This window comes from Alosa sapidissima, chromosome 7, assembly GCF_018492685.1.
Source record: "Alosa sapidissima isolate fAloSap1 chromosome 7, fAloSap1.pri, whole genome shotgun sequence".
In the NCBI taxonomy this organism is placed as follows: Eukaryota; Metazoa; Chordata; class Actinopteri; order Clupeiformes; family Clupeidae; genus Alosa; species Alosa sapidissima.
In genome coordinates, this window is record NC_055963.1 from 26,050,780 (window position 1) to 26,068,762 (window position 17,983).

At 39.8% G+C, this 17,983-nt stretch overlaps 1 protein-coding gene across 9 annotated transcripts in view; it reads left to right on the forward strand.

Moving 5' to 3' along the window:
* The window catches only part of tead3a (TEA domain family member 3 a), a 30,255-nt gene extending 12,600 nt beyond the window's left edge, over positions 1-17,655 (forward strand). For 2 of the 9 annotated variants that reach the window (XM_042096721.1, XM_042096723.1), the window contains exons 3-13: positions 7,992-8,056; positions 8,467-8,529; positions 11,516-11,527; positions 12,574-12,702; positions 12,968-13,011; positions 13,132-13,214; positions 13,366-13,502; positions 13,794-13,967; positions 14,144-14,287; positions 14,420-14,572; positions 14,882-17,655. In XM_042096721.1, the coding sequence (XP_041952655.1) occupies positions 7,992-8,056; positions 8,467-8,529; positions 11,516-11,527; positions 12,574-12,702; positions 12,968-13,011; positions 13,132-13,214; positions 13,366-13,502; positions 13,794-13,967; positions 14,144-14,287; positions 14,420-14,572; positions 14,882-14,995 (1,118 nt within the window). In that variant the 3' untranslated portion in view covers positions 14,996-17,655. Of the gene's footprint in view, positions 1-7,991; positions 8,057-8,466; positions 8,530-8,679; positions 8,743-11,515; positions 11,528-12,573; positions 12,703-12,967; positions 13,012-13,131; positions 13,215-13,365; positions 13,503-13,793; positions 13,968-14,143; positions 14,288-14,419; positions 14,573-14,881 lie in introns of all 9 variants that reach the window. The other 7 variants (XM_042096722.1, XM_042096728.1, XM_042096726.1 and 4 more) reach the window with 7 other exon arrangements.
* Positions 17,656-17,983: the final 328 nt, after the last annotated feature.

Here is a 17,983-nt window from a genome sequence, read left to right on the forward strand (position 1 = left end):
TGCACGTTGATATTACTGCGCCACCGTCTATGCTTCAGGCTCAAATATTGAGCGGAAGTTTATACGCGGTTGTGAGTTGTCTTGAAAAAACAGCAAATAACTGGATTGAAATCATACATTGCGCCGATATATTTGTTTTTAATAATCAATGAACACCACTAACCACTCGGTGAGTTGTACAGTTTTGAAAACGAACGTTAAGGGTTGTTTTAGGACATGTTTGAGTAGCCTCAAGTAGTCTTGAGAAGTCAAAGGCGATTCAAAACGAGTCAGAAAAGTCGAGACAGGACCAATCGTCAAAATTTCGGTGTCCACCACTCTAGTTCATCCAAAACAAACCAGAAAAGGGCCTTAAAGTGCTAAAAACTGGAATTTTCCTTTAACATTTGACCTCTTTCTAAAAGGTCAAGCGTAGGTAATGGCCAAATCTCCACTATTCCTCTCTCTCTTTCTCTCTCTCTCTCTCTCTCTCTCTCTCTCTCTCTCTCTCTCTCTCTCTCTCTCTCTCCAGTCAGGTATATGCCTCAAATCAATGCAGTCCTTAACACAAGCAGGAAAAACAAGCCTCAACATGTTCAACTAACACGTTTAACCCACATTGATTGGGTCTTGCAGGTGTGGAGAGATGGTGTGGTTGAAAAACAGATTACAATTCACATACAAACACACACTCATATATATACTGTATGAACACACACACACACACACACACACACACACACACACACACACACACACACACACACAGTTTTACATTAATGAGGAAGTTTGTCTTCAGAATTGAAAGGTTTTGATTTTCTTTTCCCAACTGGTTTTGTTCTTATCAACCATCTTTAGTTGTGCCTGTTGGTACTGTCTGACAGGATAAGCATGTTTTTTTGGAAACGAGTATGGGGTTGTGAAATCCTTTCACTCCCTCCTTGGCTTGCTTTCTGTCTATAAATCAATAAATCTCCCTCCCTATATGTTTGTTTTAGAACTTGGTTTTCGCACAAGAAAAGGTGTGGGGGTACAAAGGTTTTAAAAGTATATCTGGACTTCATAGTTTTCTTTTGTAAGGTGAGCCTGGTCATTCTACTCAGCATTCAGTCATAACTTAAAAAGGGTAGTCACTGTTAGCTTGAATGATGGAAACATTTTCACTTTTTACTGGTTATACTGAGTGTAGGCAACAAGTTGTTGTGATGATGTTGTTTCATGAAATTAGGATAGTTTGGATCTCTGCCACATAGCCTGCTTTTGTTTGGCTGAATGCTTTCTGCTCATATACTGTATCGGCCATAATAGGAAACCCCTGGGGCAATCTTTTCCTCCTTTAAGGTGTGGGTGGCGAAGCCATTAAAGTGCAGGTGTAAGCCACGTCTCTCTCTCTGTCTTTCTTTCTTTCTCTCTCTCTCTCTCCCTCCCTCCCTATCTCTCTCCTCTTCTCTCTCTCACACACACACACATGCGCGTGCATGCACACACACACACACAGAAAATGGTCGGCAGATGCTAATCCCAACCATTTTTAGCGTTGACGTGAGCATATTGATGCAAAAGTCAGATGACTGTCCTCAGGAAACTTCTTTTACAAGCCGGGGAGCAAACATTAACAGCACGCCCAGCTTTCAATTTAACCTGAGGGGACGGATTACCAGTAGGAGTGGGGGGTAGGGGGTTCTGCTTTGGCATCAGAGAACTATATCCATCCTTTAATTAGGGCCCGAACGCCGGAGTCAAGCAAGAATAAGAGTCGTTATAATTTGTCTCCATTCTGCAGTAGGGTGGCCCTTATCAAGTCCAAGTTTTTTTTTGTGCAAAATGTTTGTGTCTTAACCTCTTAGGTTATAGAAATATGCAAACATTTTGACAAAAAAAATATATTTAGAGGTAGCTCAATCATGTGGAAGATTGCCTATGTTAAGCTGTGCTGCGTTATTGTGATATGCAAGTAATATTAAAAGTTGCTGCAAATGAACTACATTTTATTGAAATCAGAGCAACACTGACATGACAACAATGACAACAATCTCAAAAAAAGCATGTTTTCAACAATCCCTTATTTCTGATGCTCAGCAGCCAGTGTTGACTTTTTGCAGTCTGGATAGATCTGTCAGTGACCTTCCATTCTAATAGATGGCAGATTTGATCCAACTAATTCTGGTATGGTGGAACCAATCAAATAAACTTCACTTCTTGTTTTTGCCATGATTTTGCTGAGCAAAGCTGAGCAAGGAATGGTGAAGGTGCGTTTTTTCTCATACAGTTTTGTGGCAAATATTTGGGGTTCAGTGGATACAATTGTTTGAATGTTTTAATGAAGGCCAAAAAATGTGCTCTAAACCCAAACAATAACCAAGGTGATCATCAATAGAAATATGTATTGATTCCACCAGGAAAGGTAAATCTGCTAAACCGAGTCATGGATGGATTAATTTGGATTTAGGCTCTACAATAAGTAAACTGAGATATGTATCTAAAATATGTATCTAAAATACATATTTAGGAATATATGGTGCATTAGATGCTTTTATGGAGATTGTTTTGGAATTTTACTAGCCAGTTACAATACCAATTCAAATGAGCTGTTTTTATGAAAATCATCAAACAGAAAATCAACTCAAAGTTTAAAGCTATTGAGCTACCAGTAATTATTATGTTACTGCCATCAAAATTGGCATGCTGTATTTTCTTATATAAAGGAACAATTTGAAGGGTTAAGAGCATGACAATTGGAGACTATAAAAATAAGGAGCACCCTATTCTGCAGTGCATTGCCTTTTTTGAGGTGGTTCCCATGGGCGAAAACTCATGAAATTTGACATGCCCAACAGGTGTGAAATAATTCACTCGCGGACAAAGGCTTGGCCCCGGGGGTGGCTCAGGGACTCCCTAGCGCCCCCTTATGTCATTGAGTCTCGTGCTCATGTCAAAATTGGTATACATGATGTTGAGATGTTTGTGATTTTAAATTAAGAAGCTTTTTTTGATATGTTGTAATGTGCTGAAATAGCAATATGATGAATTTGCATACCTCGCCACATAAACAGGAAATGTGCCATGCATTGCTTGACATGGCTCAAACCTCACAGGTTATTAATTGTTATGGTTATGTTGATATTCACATGCCCATAATGCATATTTACCACAGCGCCACCATCTGGCAACAGATAGAATGGCTATTACAGTCGTAGCACAGGATCAATATTGACACACATGGAGGACATTATGTCAAGATGTTGTTGATGATAAATAGTAAAGGGATTGTTGATTTGTTGAAATGTGTTGAAATGGTGGCGCAATTAATTTAAATATTTTGCTGAATAAACACAAAGTGGGTCATAAAGTCACAAAGCATTGGCTGATTTGGCTGCAACTTGTGAGTGCATGTTGAATTCCGAAATGTCATGGATCGCAGGTGCTTGGGCCCAGCATTGCCTCTTGTGGCTATATTCTTGATTGTCATTTATGAGTATTCATAGTAGGGAAAAAATGGATTTTGGAGAGCGTTGTTGCCACCTCATTCAGACTCAGAGCGAGGTTTTAGTGGTATGATTAGCTCTTAACACATCTACAAATACTCATATGGGCCTCGTGCGACTATTCTCGTTTCGAGTCTTTCTGGTCAGTTCTGTTTCCAGGCCTCGGCGAGAAGTGTGTCTTCCGTTTTGGAGAAGGACAAGCTGAGTACAAGGGCAAGGCCCAGTAGGAACGGTTGAAGGAAGCACTTTTCGCTGGACGTGTTTCAGAGCAAGTGGGACATGGTGATTGAATTTTATTCCTTTCCTCTTTCTCCTGGCTTCGGCATGAAAGAGCCTGGATGCAAATCAGCACTTTCCTTTGGCAGCGGCTCAGTTGGGTCCACTATTTATCCAGACCTTGATATGGCGTGGGTTTAATCGAGGTTTTGGAGTCAGCACTGTGTCTGTGTTGCATTGAGATGAAGACTCTGATTTTTCTTTTAAATGAAAATCAGATTGGATTTCTTTTAAAGGGTGTCTATTGAGTTTTTATTCTGGAAATGTATGTATTGTGCATGGTTAAGTGAAGTAGAGATTGATTTAGTGCCTGTGATTATAGAACCTCCCTCAAGGGGTAGAGAGAGAGAGAAGGAAGGATAGAGAGAGGGTTAGAGGAGATGTGGCCCTCACCTTCTCTTGACCTTCTAAATCCAAAGGTGTCAAATGTGAACTCCTTTGACCAAACCATGTGTGGCTGATGTGTCAAACTCCTTGACAGACACCTTCTACCCTCCCCATATCTCTCAGAGCTTTAGTGCATAACGGTGTTGTCCTGTGTTGACCATTTGCTACTGAAACAGCACCAGCTGGCCTTTACCATTCATAGTGCTGTGATACATTTTATTGGTCCAGAATTCAAACTAAACTGATTAAAAAAATCTTGGTCATTCAGATGTTTTCTTGTTAAAAATCTGTCAATTCAGTTAATGTCATATCTGTCATTCACAAGCTCAGATTAACTTTCAACTGGAAAACATTAAATTAGGTCACTAATAAAAGACACAAAGAAAGGTTTAGGATTTAAATCCAAAATATTTTGCAACGTTGCTCTTTGATGTCCATTGTCCGCGTTCCCACACTGTTCTGTGGTGGTGTTAGCTATAAGGCTATATGTTATTGGGTGGGTACGTGGAGTTCACCAGACATTTACCGGTAGTCATGAAAAACTCTCATGGATCATACTCTTCAAAGGCCACCAGAATATGGTTGTGTTTGTTGTTGTTTTACAGTGGTCTTTGAATAGTTTCCCTTAGGTTGATCAAAGACCCACTCATATTTGAATGATTTCTTTTTATAAATTATGACAAATGATTTTTTACTATCACTATTCAGCTTTTCAGTAATACCACCTGAGTATGCTACACAAAAGCCTTTGTGAGAGTATGGTTAGATAAACTATCACTATTCAGATTTTTATAGTAATATCATCACATCTCTTGTCCTGTTGCCTGACTATGTAACTTTGTGAGGGTACATGTTTTGTCTCCCATTCTTATCCATGTACCTCTGCTTGCATAACACCCCTATCTTTTCCACACTGTTCCTCTGAGACATGAATGGGGTGTGTGGCTCATGACTCTCAAAAGCTACTGTGTGCAAGGTGCCCCAAGAAGGTGCCCTAAGAAGCCTGGCGGCAACTTCAGAGACGTTGTACTGGTGCCAGAAGATTTCAAACGGGCCGCCCCACGGATCACTTTCTGTCCTGTGTGTCTTGGAGCGGCTTCAAAGATCCAAGGGGTCCTCTCGTTTGGCCTGTTCCTGCAGGGTGGGAGGGTCGAATGGGGCTGCTTTAGTCAGACCCCCAGGCTTAGAGAATGATCTCTGTGTTTGTGTTACAGGTGCTTAATTACTTACTTATGGATGTACTTATCAGGCTCTCTCTCTCTCTCTCTCTCTCTCTCTCTCTCTCATATATATATATATATATATATATATATATATATATATATATATATATACGTATATACTTACACACTACGTCTTTCTTTCTCTTTTAATTTCTACTTATCCATAACCATAACCATATTTACTTTTTTCTTTCCTATATCCAACTGCCTACATATCTACCAACCTACATAGTACATACTTTCTTATGACTTACTACCTATGACTTACTTACTGTAATATCTAACCTCTAACTTCCTACTTATTTACCATCTATCTTTTCACTACCCGCTGGTCTTTTTGTGCTCATAATTAAGTCCACCTACCATGATAGTGAGCCTGTTATCCCTATCAGCTCTTATGCTCAGAGTGCTTCACATCAGCTTAACAGCTGCTCTTCTCTCTGGTCTGACTGTGCTCTCACAATCCTGTCGTGATTTAGAGTAGCTATGTGATTAGGCCAATTATCCCATGTGTTTTCTCTCAAGCAACTTAGTGTGTCGTGGAGGCCATGAAGTGTCACGAAAGCCTGAGTTCTATTGCTACTTTACACGCCCCAGGGAGTTGAACCCCTCGACCTCAGTAGTGCCCTACTGACTACACCCGATGAGATAAAAGTGTTTTCAGTCCTCAGTGTTGCTATTGATTGTAATTGAGGGTGTGGCGGTTTTTGTGGTGGTAGTAAGCAGTGGTTAAATGGAGGGCCTCTTTATTGTCAGACCAAGAGGTTGGTTAACATGGAGGCGATGGGCTACTTGGAATGAGTGGAACGCGGGGGGGCACAGAGTCGGGCGTGGCTGTGTCCCTGCAGAAAAGGGGTCATGAAAAGAACAGAGCAAGATGACACTACTAGTATTTTCGAGGGGTATGAAACCAGACGCAGTTTAATGGGAGGTGAACATTTTGATTTAACCACACGTGTCAGAACAGACCCTTTTTTCAAAACAGGACGCAAACTGGAGTTAATCTGTTGTGTAAAGGACTTATTTAGTGACTTTGTACAAAAAAATAAAATGTAAATTTAATTATATAGCAACATTAAGTTAAACTGCAAATCAAAGTATTAGAAACACATTAAACTGATGTAATAGCTCTGTATCAGTTTGGAGTAGAATCGGTGTAGAATCTGAATGATATGGAATGCATACATAATCCTGTCACCCACGTTTGCTGCTGAACAGGAAATACAGCTGGAGTTGTGTCCCGTGGACTCGTCAGGGAGCTCTCCGTGCCATTAGCGAAACTTTCCAGACTTTTGATTTCCACTGTGCTCAGCACCTTAAGTGTCCCAGACACACTGGGCTGAGAGTAGCCTCGGCCAAACCCCTTTAGCCTTTTAGCTGCTCTGCCACATTGTAAAAGCTGTGATTTGAACAGCCTTTTTTGTTTTTGTTGTTATACACACAGGAGTGGCCAACTGGAGGGGTCTGTTGAGGATCAGAGACTTTTGGAGGGAGTGTGTGTGTGTGTGGGGGGGGGGGGGTGATGGTGGTGTTGAGGGGGGAGAATGAGAGCAGCCATTTGGTTGTCAGTGTGTGTGGGGGTGCGGAGAAGATTCACGACCACAACTTCACAGCTGTTTCCAAGGTCAGTCGTGAACGAAGAGAGCTCCCAGTGCGTGTCAGCGTCGAGTCAAACTGCCAGAAGCGGTTTTCCCTCCATTTCTCCATCTTGTTCCTCTTTCACAGCAGGGCAGACGTGCACTCTTCACATGGCAAGGCTGAGTATCTTTCATAGAAAGAAAATCTTTGGCACTGGCCACTCAGACACCCAGACATACTCGCTGGTAATGGGAGTGTGGTCCAGTCTCTTGTCATGGTTTTTAGAGTCACCACCCGTATCACCTGACCTATCTGTTACTCAGATTCACCACAGCCTTGATTTTTCAATAGTCTATTAATAGCCAGATGGTGGCTCGACTCCCCGTCTTCCTCAGCCTGGTTTGATGCAATAACATGGCCGTCCAAAACAAATTTTTATGAGCCTGTAGAGCTGCGTGTAGCAGTGAATTGATATTCAAGAAAGGTTATGATCGGTGTAGCAGTCTTGAAATACGTCATGTCTGAAAATCATTACCATAATAAATGCTACCGTTCTTATTCAGTCTGTTTTTGTTGAACAAATTCTGAAAAAGTTTTATACTAAGGAAATTCAGATTCTGAAAAAAATTCTGACCAGATATGTTGAATGCTCAGGAAAGCATACTGTTTAGTGGCAGGAAAGGGTTTGTTTTAAGTGAATTAAATCATTTGTGGAAAACCACAACTTCTCAGATCATTGGTATATTCATGCTGAGTCATTATAAAATAGGCCCACCATTTGTTTTTCACAGTAGACAGACACTACAGGCTGAAACACAGACTACTTTAAAACACAGAGTGCAGTGTAACTTGTCACAGATTAATTAACTGCTCAGAGAGGGTATCTTCTGTTCCTTTTCAGTCAAACAACCATTCATTCTTTCTGCCTCTATAATAGACACAAATGCCAAAGAGGCTTTGGAAGACAGCCCTCTGTAATTTAGTATTGTGTCTAGCGCCATCACCTGGTCTTGACCTTAAAGTGCATGTGACTCAACTCTGCTTTTCCTTTTATGTTTTGCAGGTCGCAATGAGTTGATAGCAAGATACATTAAACTGCGTACTGGAAAGACACGCACAAGGAAGCAGGTGAGTCTGACTACTGAGCATCGTGGAATTGCCAATTTAAGAAAAAGTATTATGCACATAAAGCTTAATTACTTTTAATTAAACCCATTTGTGTTTAGGCCTACCTCCCAAATAATCAGTCACAAGCAGTAGGGAAAGTTTATATGAAGAAATATGTGTTATTAGGTTAAGTAAACACAATTATCCTTAGAAATGAATATCACCTAATCATTATCACCTTTAGGCTATTGTCTCATATTACTATGTTGAGTCAACATGCATGTATGTTCTAGGCCTTACTATATCCATGTAGTACTGTATGAAACCAGCTATGTTGACACTGAGTTAACCTGCTATGAAGATGAGCATTTTTAAATGAACCACTATGTTCTCTCGGTTCAACATCTATCCCCCTGTGTCACGTACCTCAGGTGTCTAGTCACATTCAGGTGTTAGCGCGGAAGAAAGTACGGGAGTACCAAGCTGGCATAAAGGTAGGGTTGACCTGCCACCTAGTGGCAAGGGCTTGAAGGGGCCTCTCTTTCCTCCTTGGTCACTCCTCTTCCTGTTACTTTCTCTCTCTCCCTCTTCTCCTCTTTTCTTTCCTTTTCCTGCCCTGTCCTCCTCCACTCTTTCCTCTGCAGGTCTCTAGCCATTTGCAGGTTCTTGCGCGGAGAAAGTCACGCGAGATTCAGTCAAAGCTGAAGGTATGCGCTTGTCTGCAGGCTAATCGAAGGCTTCCAGTTGCTTGTGTCTGGGCTAACCGAGCTTGACTGCAGTAGGGTCTAACTGAAAAAAAAGAAGAAAAAAAAACATTGAATGTGTTAACGCAACACCCATGCTTACATTTCATTGCTGAGATGGTTCATGTTAAGGCCAGTAAATGACTTTAAAGAGGATGCTGCATTGTTCAGCATAGACCAATGCAAAATCACATAGAGAGGTAATTAGGATCATACATGTTACTTACTGGCAAAGCTGTCTATGAATGCCTTTATTAAAACAGTCTAGAAAAAAAACGCTTTGAAAATGCTGCACTCTTGCATACTGTAGAGCTTTGGAGTGGGTTATGAAAACATTGACTTAACCTGTTGCTGCCTGAATCGCTTTGACATGCATGTAATGACCTCGTTATGTAACCCGTGTGTGCATGTGCATGTGTGTGTGTGTGTGTGTGTGTGTGTGTGTGTGTGTGTGTGTGTGTGTGTGTACATACCTGAGAGTTCATTCCTGTGAGTCCTATCTGTGCTGCTGCCAGCTGGCTGGCTGTACTGTGCTGTGCCACACACTAACACTTACCTCCTAACTCCTCTGAACTCATTCGAGCCCTACACATCCTCCTGTACTTTTCCTGTAGACCCCCTACCCTCTGCCCTTGATTGTTTCATGATTCCAGATCATCATATCATCTCAGATTTGAACTACCTGTTTATTTCAACTGTTCACTGATACCCCTGTGGTCATTATTAAGTGTATTACTCAATATAATAACACTCACCAATTTATTTGTTGTGTTGTCTGAGCATTCATGTATGATATTAGAGATCAACCATAACCCAAAATAACACATTGTAAACACATTGCATTTCGCTAGTCTTTTTTCATTTCTGCTTACCAGCAATTCACTATTTCAGTGTTTCAGAATTAAAGAGAAGAATTACATTTTATTTGTGGTGGTAGGTTTGCAGAATTAACTTGAATGCAACAGTTTTTAACAAATTAGCGCAGCGTGGTTATGATGCTTACTAGATTTAAGCACAATTTAGTACAACATGGAAAATTATTGGGTGGTGGTCAATGTTGATATTGTGGTGGGCCGCCACAGATAAATCAATGTATGGGAAACACTGTATTTACATGAGTTTAATATTCACATTTTAATTTCATAACACATGATTAAATAGCTTATGACAGTGTGGTCTTCAAACTATCCTTAGTAGTCAGCAAGCAGATGTGGTAAAATATCATATTTTATATCAGTTCCTCACTCTGCCCATGCGCGACTCCAAAGCAAATTTGTGAGTGCGTATGTGAGTTGTCTGTTTAGTGGTCCTGGCAGACTTCAGCAATCTGCCAGTTTTGCGACACTGTCTATGTACCTGTCTATGTAGCTACGCTAGTTTACACTTTTCATTTATGTTAAAAATGATCAGCATGACCAGTGAAAGAGAATGTGGAATACAATTAGCTTACTAGCATCAAACTGTCAAGACGGGGTTAGTTAAAAGCGAAACCTCTAACAAAACAAAGGTTCCAAGACATGATGGAAATGGTTCATCGAGTATTGTGTCGTATGTTGTGGAAGGACTATTGTGGTCTTTTTTTGGGATATTTAGGGAGTTACGTGGTCAGGGAATTTTTTTTTTTATATTATTGGTTAAGTGGTCCTCGGTCTGAAAAAAATTGAGAAACACTGGCTTATGAACATTTTGAAAATTAAGTTGTTTTGATGATCTTCTATAACCATGTCAATTATATATGTTTGTATTTTGTCTGTACTAAAACCACCAGTATAAAGGTATCATAGAATTGTAGGCCTACTATAATTATATATAGTTATATCCCCCCTCTTGAGAGTTCTATTTGAATCTGATATTTTTAATCTGAATGTCAACAAAGATACAATGAAGACCAGTTAAATAATGAGTAGTGCAGTGTTTTTCAACCACTGTGCCGGGGCACACTAGTGTGCCGTGAGAGATCATCAGGTGTGCCTCAGAAAATTACCCAAATGTCACTCACTGGTCCAGAAAAGCAACTGTTGCATCAAAGAATTATAACCACATGCTCTCATTGATTGTATGATTGCACTATTTGTTGTATGCAGGCATTGTACAACGGGGGCCCCATATCCAGTATTCACAAAATCATCACATATCCAGTTCATAACAACAATTAAATTAGATATAGTCCTACAAATGAAACAGAGGGTGCTTGTTTTATTGAGCAGGTCTTGCATAGAAGCCATAATAAGGCCATATCTGTGTATTATTTGAAGTTTTAGGCTATGGTATGTTTATTTTTTCTTCACACAGGATGTTAGTGTGCCGTGGGACATTTTAAGTGTCAAAAGTGTGCCATGGCATAAGTAGTGCACAGTGCATCTTACATAGTCCTAGTTGTTTCATCTGATCTAAGGACATAAAGATTGATAGTCAAATGTATACAGCATTACGGCTGTACTGTCTATACTAGACAGCATTACATCCTGATGACTCATTCAGTAACTTCATTGACTTAAATTAGAACTGGATCATTGGACATAATAACATAGACAAGACATAGACTACAAAGTGTGAAGTGTACTTTTTTTACTTCTGCACAAGTAAAAAGATTTACAAATATCTAAGCACCATCATCAGTTACCATTATCCATTTATCATACACTTCACAGAATAGTAAAAACAAAAGCACACATTCCTATTACCCAGTTATCTATGACGTTATCACAATAATGTTTTTTTCTTTCCTTTAATTTAGGCCATGAACTTGGTAAGTGGTGTCGCTTTTGAATAGCTTTGCCTGTTTTGCAGCAGTATGACCTCGGCAAATATGAAATGGCTGTTCCTTCCTCTGTAGGATTAATGAGAGCTTTTGGCTTGGCTTCTGCTTGCCCTGTGCCCTAAATGCTCCTCATAAGGGACTCCTAACTGTGGGCTACCACACCTGAGAGGAAAAACTACAACCAGTTTGGTTACTTACCGGTATGAGCTGTTCCGAAGTGAACTGGAGGGTGCGGTGGTTTCAGAACTTGTCGAGTGAAACTCAGTGTTGTCTTTTTTTACATACAAAACACACTACTGACTAAGATGGAGATAAACTAGATGGAGGCCTTAAGGGCATGGGACCTGATTTGAGAGGTGGAATATTTGTTTAAGAGGCCTTAACAGACTGTGAGCACTGTCAACTTTGAAAAAAAAAAACATAACAATGTTCCACTGATTCTCTTGATATGAAACCATCTCAGCATATGAAAGGAGTATTTGTAAAGATACTATCACATATTTATCTATCACATATCTGACATTGGTTTTGACAGAACACAAATAAGATGATAACTCTCCATGTTGGACACACAGAAGTACTCTAAATCTCTGGTGTTGGTTAAATCCTATTAAAGAACTTGAATGCTTTGGCTGTGACCTGTATTCTCATATCACTGTAAACTTGACCAGATATCCTGAAATGCTTCTACTTCTGCAGACACGCTCTATGCCTTTTATGTTCCTCTGTCTCACACCCTTACCATCTTTGGTATATTACATATTCACCTCTGTTTCTTTATAACCACACATTCCACCTCTTTGCATATTGTATTTGTAAGTTCTTTACTTGCATTTGACGCTTGACACAATTAACATGAGAAGCATGTTGTCTTCCGCCATCTTTTTTATAATTACAAGATGTGTTAAGCTAAATACTGTATATTCAAGTATTTAAATGAATGGATGTATACATTTAAACTGTTTAAAAGTACATGAGTATACAATGAGCTCAGGGAAGCCTTGACCTTCTTTTTTCCCTCTCGCCTTCCTCAGGACCAGGCTTCCAAAGACAAGGCCCTGCAAAGCATGGCCGCTCTGTCCTCGGCTCAGATCGTCTCGGCGAGTGTGATGAAGAGCCAGCTGGCCCACATGTCCCAGCCCCCTTATCCCCCACCTACCCGGGTAAGACGGTCAAATTCACCAGCTTTAGAAGTCCATCATCATAACATACGGTCTCGTGCTATTCTAATGGCCCATTTTAGTAAGTGGACATTCTGTTGACAGTGAGGACTGTAAGTGGTATTTTTTGGTTGTGTGAAGTAAAGTAAGGGTAAGGATTAGGCTTTTAGGTTGCTCTAAATGACAGTTGCTGTGTTTATTGACCAGTCAGTAGTGATAGTTTGTGAAAATCATATCTTGTAATATTTGTCTGTGTTCTAATCTCCAGTTTTGGCCTGGCCCCATCCCAGGACAACCTGGACCTTCTCAGGAGTAAGTCTATTCACAATATTTTAATATTTTAATATTTTTAATGTAGCTTACCTCCCCAGTAGGTATATGAAATGTAAGCTAATGTTTTAATAGGCATCTGTAAAATGTTTTTCTCAACAGTCATCTTCTCTGTTGCAGCATCAAACCATTCGCACAAAGCCCGTATCCCAACCTACAACCCCCTGTGCCTACACCTATAACAAGTGAGCGCTTCTCTCTCTGCTCCTACAGTTTTAACTGTGGTTTCCTAGTCACACACAGGCACATTTTAATAGAACAAATGTTATTTATATGCACATTTCACTGTATTCCAATGGGACTGCTGTCATCAGTGTTGTTCTCTGTCACTATTAGGTTACGAGCCTTTACCCACTCCACTCCCTCCGGCAGCAACAGCAGTACCAGTGTGGCAGGACCGGACCATCGCCTCATCCAAACTGCGTATGCTTGAATACTCTGCCTTCATGGAGGTGCAGAGAGACCCTGACACAGTAAGCCATCACAATAATCATGACCATGATTAAACAGTCCTCCCTTTCCTTCTTTCAGCATTCAGAACTCAAACAAAAATGTTGGCTGCTGCATATTGATTAATTCATTGTGTTGGCAGTTGCCTTACCACATACTGTAGTTTTCATAGAGAAAATTATGAGCCTTGACTGTACAGAAGTTGAAAGGGTCCTGAGAAAATTTCAATGAAAAAGCTGCTTAACCATCCAGCCACGTCAGGATGTCAGGTATCCAGCTTCACCAGTTCAAGTGTTCCTCTTCTCCCTCCACAGTACAGCAAACACCTTTTTGTCCACATTGGGCAGACAAACCCCTCTTACAGTGACCCCCTTCTGGAGGCAGTGGACATTCGGCAGATTTATGACAAGTTCCCTGAGAAGAAAGGAGGGCTGAAGGAGCTTTATGAGAAAGGACCACAAAACTCCTTCTTCCTTGTTAAGTTTTGGGTTAGTGCCAGTGTGAGCACCTCTCTGCTGCCCCCCTCAGGCATGGATGCACTCCTACACTCCAACTTGCAACATGATCCAGTTCTGTCCCTACGTAAAAACATGCTGCTGTGCCCCTAATAATGCATATCAAAATATAACTACAAAATATAACTACTGACATTTGGCTCCTTCAGGCCGATCTAAACAGCAGTGGAATCCAGGATGGTCCAGGCTCCTTCTACGGTGTCAGCAGTCAGTACAGCAGCTCAGAGAACATGACTATCACAGTCTCCACAAAGGTCTGCTCCTTTGGGAAACAAGTGGTGGAAAAAGTGGAGGTAAGAGCAATACATTTCCTTCCATCTGTGCACAAATTGCACATGTTTTACATATTTTTTATCGGAAAAAAACCCAAAACCTTTCTCTACAATCTGTGTGATACTGCGTTTTCATTGGCACGGTCCCATCAGACGGAGTATGCTCGTATGGAGGGTGGGAGGTATCTGTATCGGATCCACCGCTCACCCATGTGTGAGTACATGATCAACTTCATCCACAAGCTGAGGCACTTGCCTGAGAAGTACATGATGAACAGTGTGCTGGAGAACTTCACCATCTTACAGGTAATGTCCATGTTCTGTTACTTATTAGCCATGATATATATGTCAGAGTACCTAATATGTGTGCATGGAATGATATGACTTAGTTAATCAGACTTAATGTCTCACACACTCAGGTCTATATCAGTTGTATTTTGACACAAAAATGAAATACATTGAAATAAATGTAAATTAAAAAGAAATTAAATATAACAATCAGTATTTTTTGAAGTATAGTAATTATTTGAATTATAGTCAGATGACTGAAGGCGAAGCTAGTGCAGGTGTAGCCTACTCTAGTCTAACAGAATGTATTTTCTGTTTTCTCTCTAGGTTGTGACAAATCGAGACACCCAGGAGACCCTCCTGTGCATAGCTTTTGTTTTTGAAGTGTCTACAAGTGAGCATGGGGCACAGTACCATGTCTACAGGCTTGTAAAGGACTAATGCTCCCCAAGCAATGGGCCACGGGCCTACCGGACTGGAATCTAGCTCCTCTCCTCATAAACTGCTTTCTGATCAGTTACAAAAACCAAACAAACACAGAACACAAAGGGATGCCGAGCTCCGACAACGCTGACATAGAGTGAAGCTGCCAAGAAAAAAAAATTAAAGTGTGTATATTTTATAGAACAGTGGGTATTTTTCTATGAAAATCACTGCAGGTTTTGTAAAATAGGAACTTTATAAAATGGAAGACAAGCAAAAAGGCAAGCAATATGATGCACTATGTTGTGTAAGGGCAATTTTTTATAAACCTATTTAAGTGTTTGAAACTCGCGTAAAAGGTTGAATTGGTCTCATGCCTTAAATGGAGATATGTTTTTAGGGATGTTGCTTCTTACTTTTTTCATATGGAATGCAGAATTGAAATAGTGACGTGATTTTGTTTTTGTAAGAGGGTAATTTATGTCCTTTGTTATGATTTAGAGTCTGGGTAGTAGATGGACAAAAGGAAACTCTGACAGCACATTTCAATGAGTTGCTCTCACCTCAGACGTTCAGTCTGGAGTTTGAGAATAGGCAGTTGGCATGCTGATGTCATACGCTATCCATTTGGGCAATCACTGGTGTAAAGTGCGAAAGACTTGAGTTTCCTGCCAAAATGTTCCACTACCTCCTAACTTCAGACGGAGTGTACACTTTGAAGTGGTTCATAGACTTTTTTGGAGGAAAACCATGTTGACCTTGATTGTGTGATGGAAAGAAACACAATATGTGTGTTTCGAAGGTACGTGTTACAGTAAGATAAGATGCAGTGAGATTTTATTGGTGTGTTGTTGTTCGCATCAGTGCAAAAGAGCAGCAGGTTGTCACTAAGTGACAACATGTCAGTTACAGTACATAGGCTTATTGTCTTTTTTTTTTAAAGCTTAACGTCTTTAACCATTATTGTTTTAACTGCAAATGTGTCAGGTGACTATTTCTACCTCCTGGTGTTGTGTATTTACTATGCATGGCTGCAAAGGCCTTCTCATCATCATCATCATCAACAACAACATCAACACAGCTGTTTGTCTGCCAGGAGCCGTAATCGGAGCCTGAAGCCTCATGTTTTCCTATGAGGGTTATTGTATCAGCATTGATGTGGGCACTGTGAATTTCTAACCAGGGTTTGTGAAATACACAAAAGAAATTGGCAAGCCACTGTCCTTGGGAACATTCAGTACATTTGTCAAATTGGGTGTCAGTCGAGACATGATTATAAAAGTAGAATTGAACAAAGTACAATGAATAAAAGTACAATGAACAATTTATTTAAGTTTCCAAATTGTGTTACAGGAATGAACAAGTATCATATGTTATGATACACACTTTTTTTCCTGCCAGTTCCTGAATTTGACACAGAAAAAAAGTATTATTGTTTTTTCTTTGTTTGTTTTTTGTTTGGTTTATTTTTATTTCAGTATATTTTTTACAATACCCTAAATGTGCAAAGGCACTGTACACAACATTGACCTGCTTAGCATAATGTACACTGCTGTGCAAATATTTTAGGTACTTGTAAATGTAGGGAAGCTTTGAAAATAATATCATTATTTTTTACTTATCAACTAATTTGATAGAGTGCAGTAGTAAGGTAAACAAAACAAACAAACAAAAATAAAATAAAATCGATATTTGGTGTGACCTTTTTAAACCAGCATCAGTTTACCTTGGTTGTATCAAGCATTTCGGAGAACTTGCCACAGTTTGTCAATGAATTATTGATTCTTCCTTGTCTCTTCATGCAATCCCAAGTTACACTGGTTTCTCATGTCTTTTCATTTTTGATTCTGCAATGATTTGCAACTTTTTATGCGAAATGTATGTCTCACTGGAATATATTTTAAAAATAATCAATGTTTGATAATTGACACAAATACAACACAAATTCTAAAAATGATAGAAAATAAGAGGTTCAAAAAGATGTGAAACTAAAAAGTGCCTAAACTTTTTGCACAGTAGGCCTACTGACACCAGTGTCGACTACCCAATGTGTGGCTCCCTGAGAAGCACTCAGGATTGTTCACAAGTGTGACTTGACATAAAATTTATTGTGCTTTACTGAGAGAAAAAAAAAATAAAAGTTAGATGTCTCTAACCTATGTTTATTGTGGGCCACAAATGTATCAAGGTATGGCTATTTGTTTTCCATTTCTGTGGCGTTGTACTTCAGCCCAGAGCTGTAGAAAACACTCCTATGTTTGTCAGCTTTTAAAGGCCTTATTTCTCCAGAAAGTATCATGTCTATTTACCATGTAAGGTCAACCCTAGAATGACTAAAACAATTATATACTAAAACAGGAATAGCCTTGGATGGGCCTTCTTTGTACTATCATAAATTAATGACCACACTTTGTCAGTCTAACAATTTTGACACTCTGGATTTAAGCTATTACGTCAGTGTATTTTTCCTGTGTGATGTTGCATTCAACATGGTTTTGCTGTTGCCCATTTTGTATATTTTTTCATTTACCATTTAATTTTTGCCTTCATGCATTGGTGCTTTCAATACCATTGGTACTCTTTTGTTTATATTTTGAGGGTGGTAACATTAAACTGCGTTTTTGTTGATATACCAATAAAATTGCATGGCTCGATTGGGCCATTGTTTGCTGGCAACACTCAAAATCATGGGTCATTCTATCAAGTCAGCTGAATACAGCACGGCTATTTAAAGCATATGTCATGACTACACTGTTTACGTTTACATATTGACCTGAATGTGAAAATGAAGAGTGATCACATTGTAATAACAAAGCAACGTCAAAAGAGTCATGAAATGTTATGATGGTGACCTCAGGGCCTGTGTAATGCCAACGTGTTTTTGTGACTGTGTGTGTGCACCAGTTGGCTATACGACGGGTCCCAAATGAGCAAAGTGACTTCTCACTGGAAAGATCAAATGAGAGCTGAGATAAGATAGATAGGCTACCATAGCCTACTTAAAGG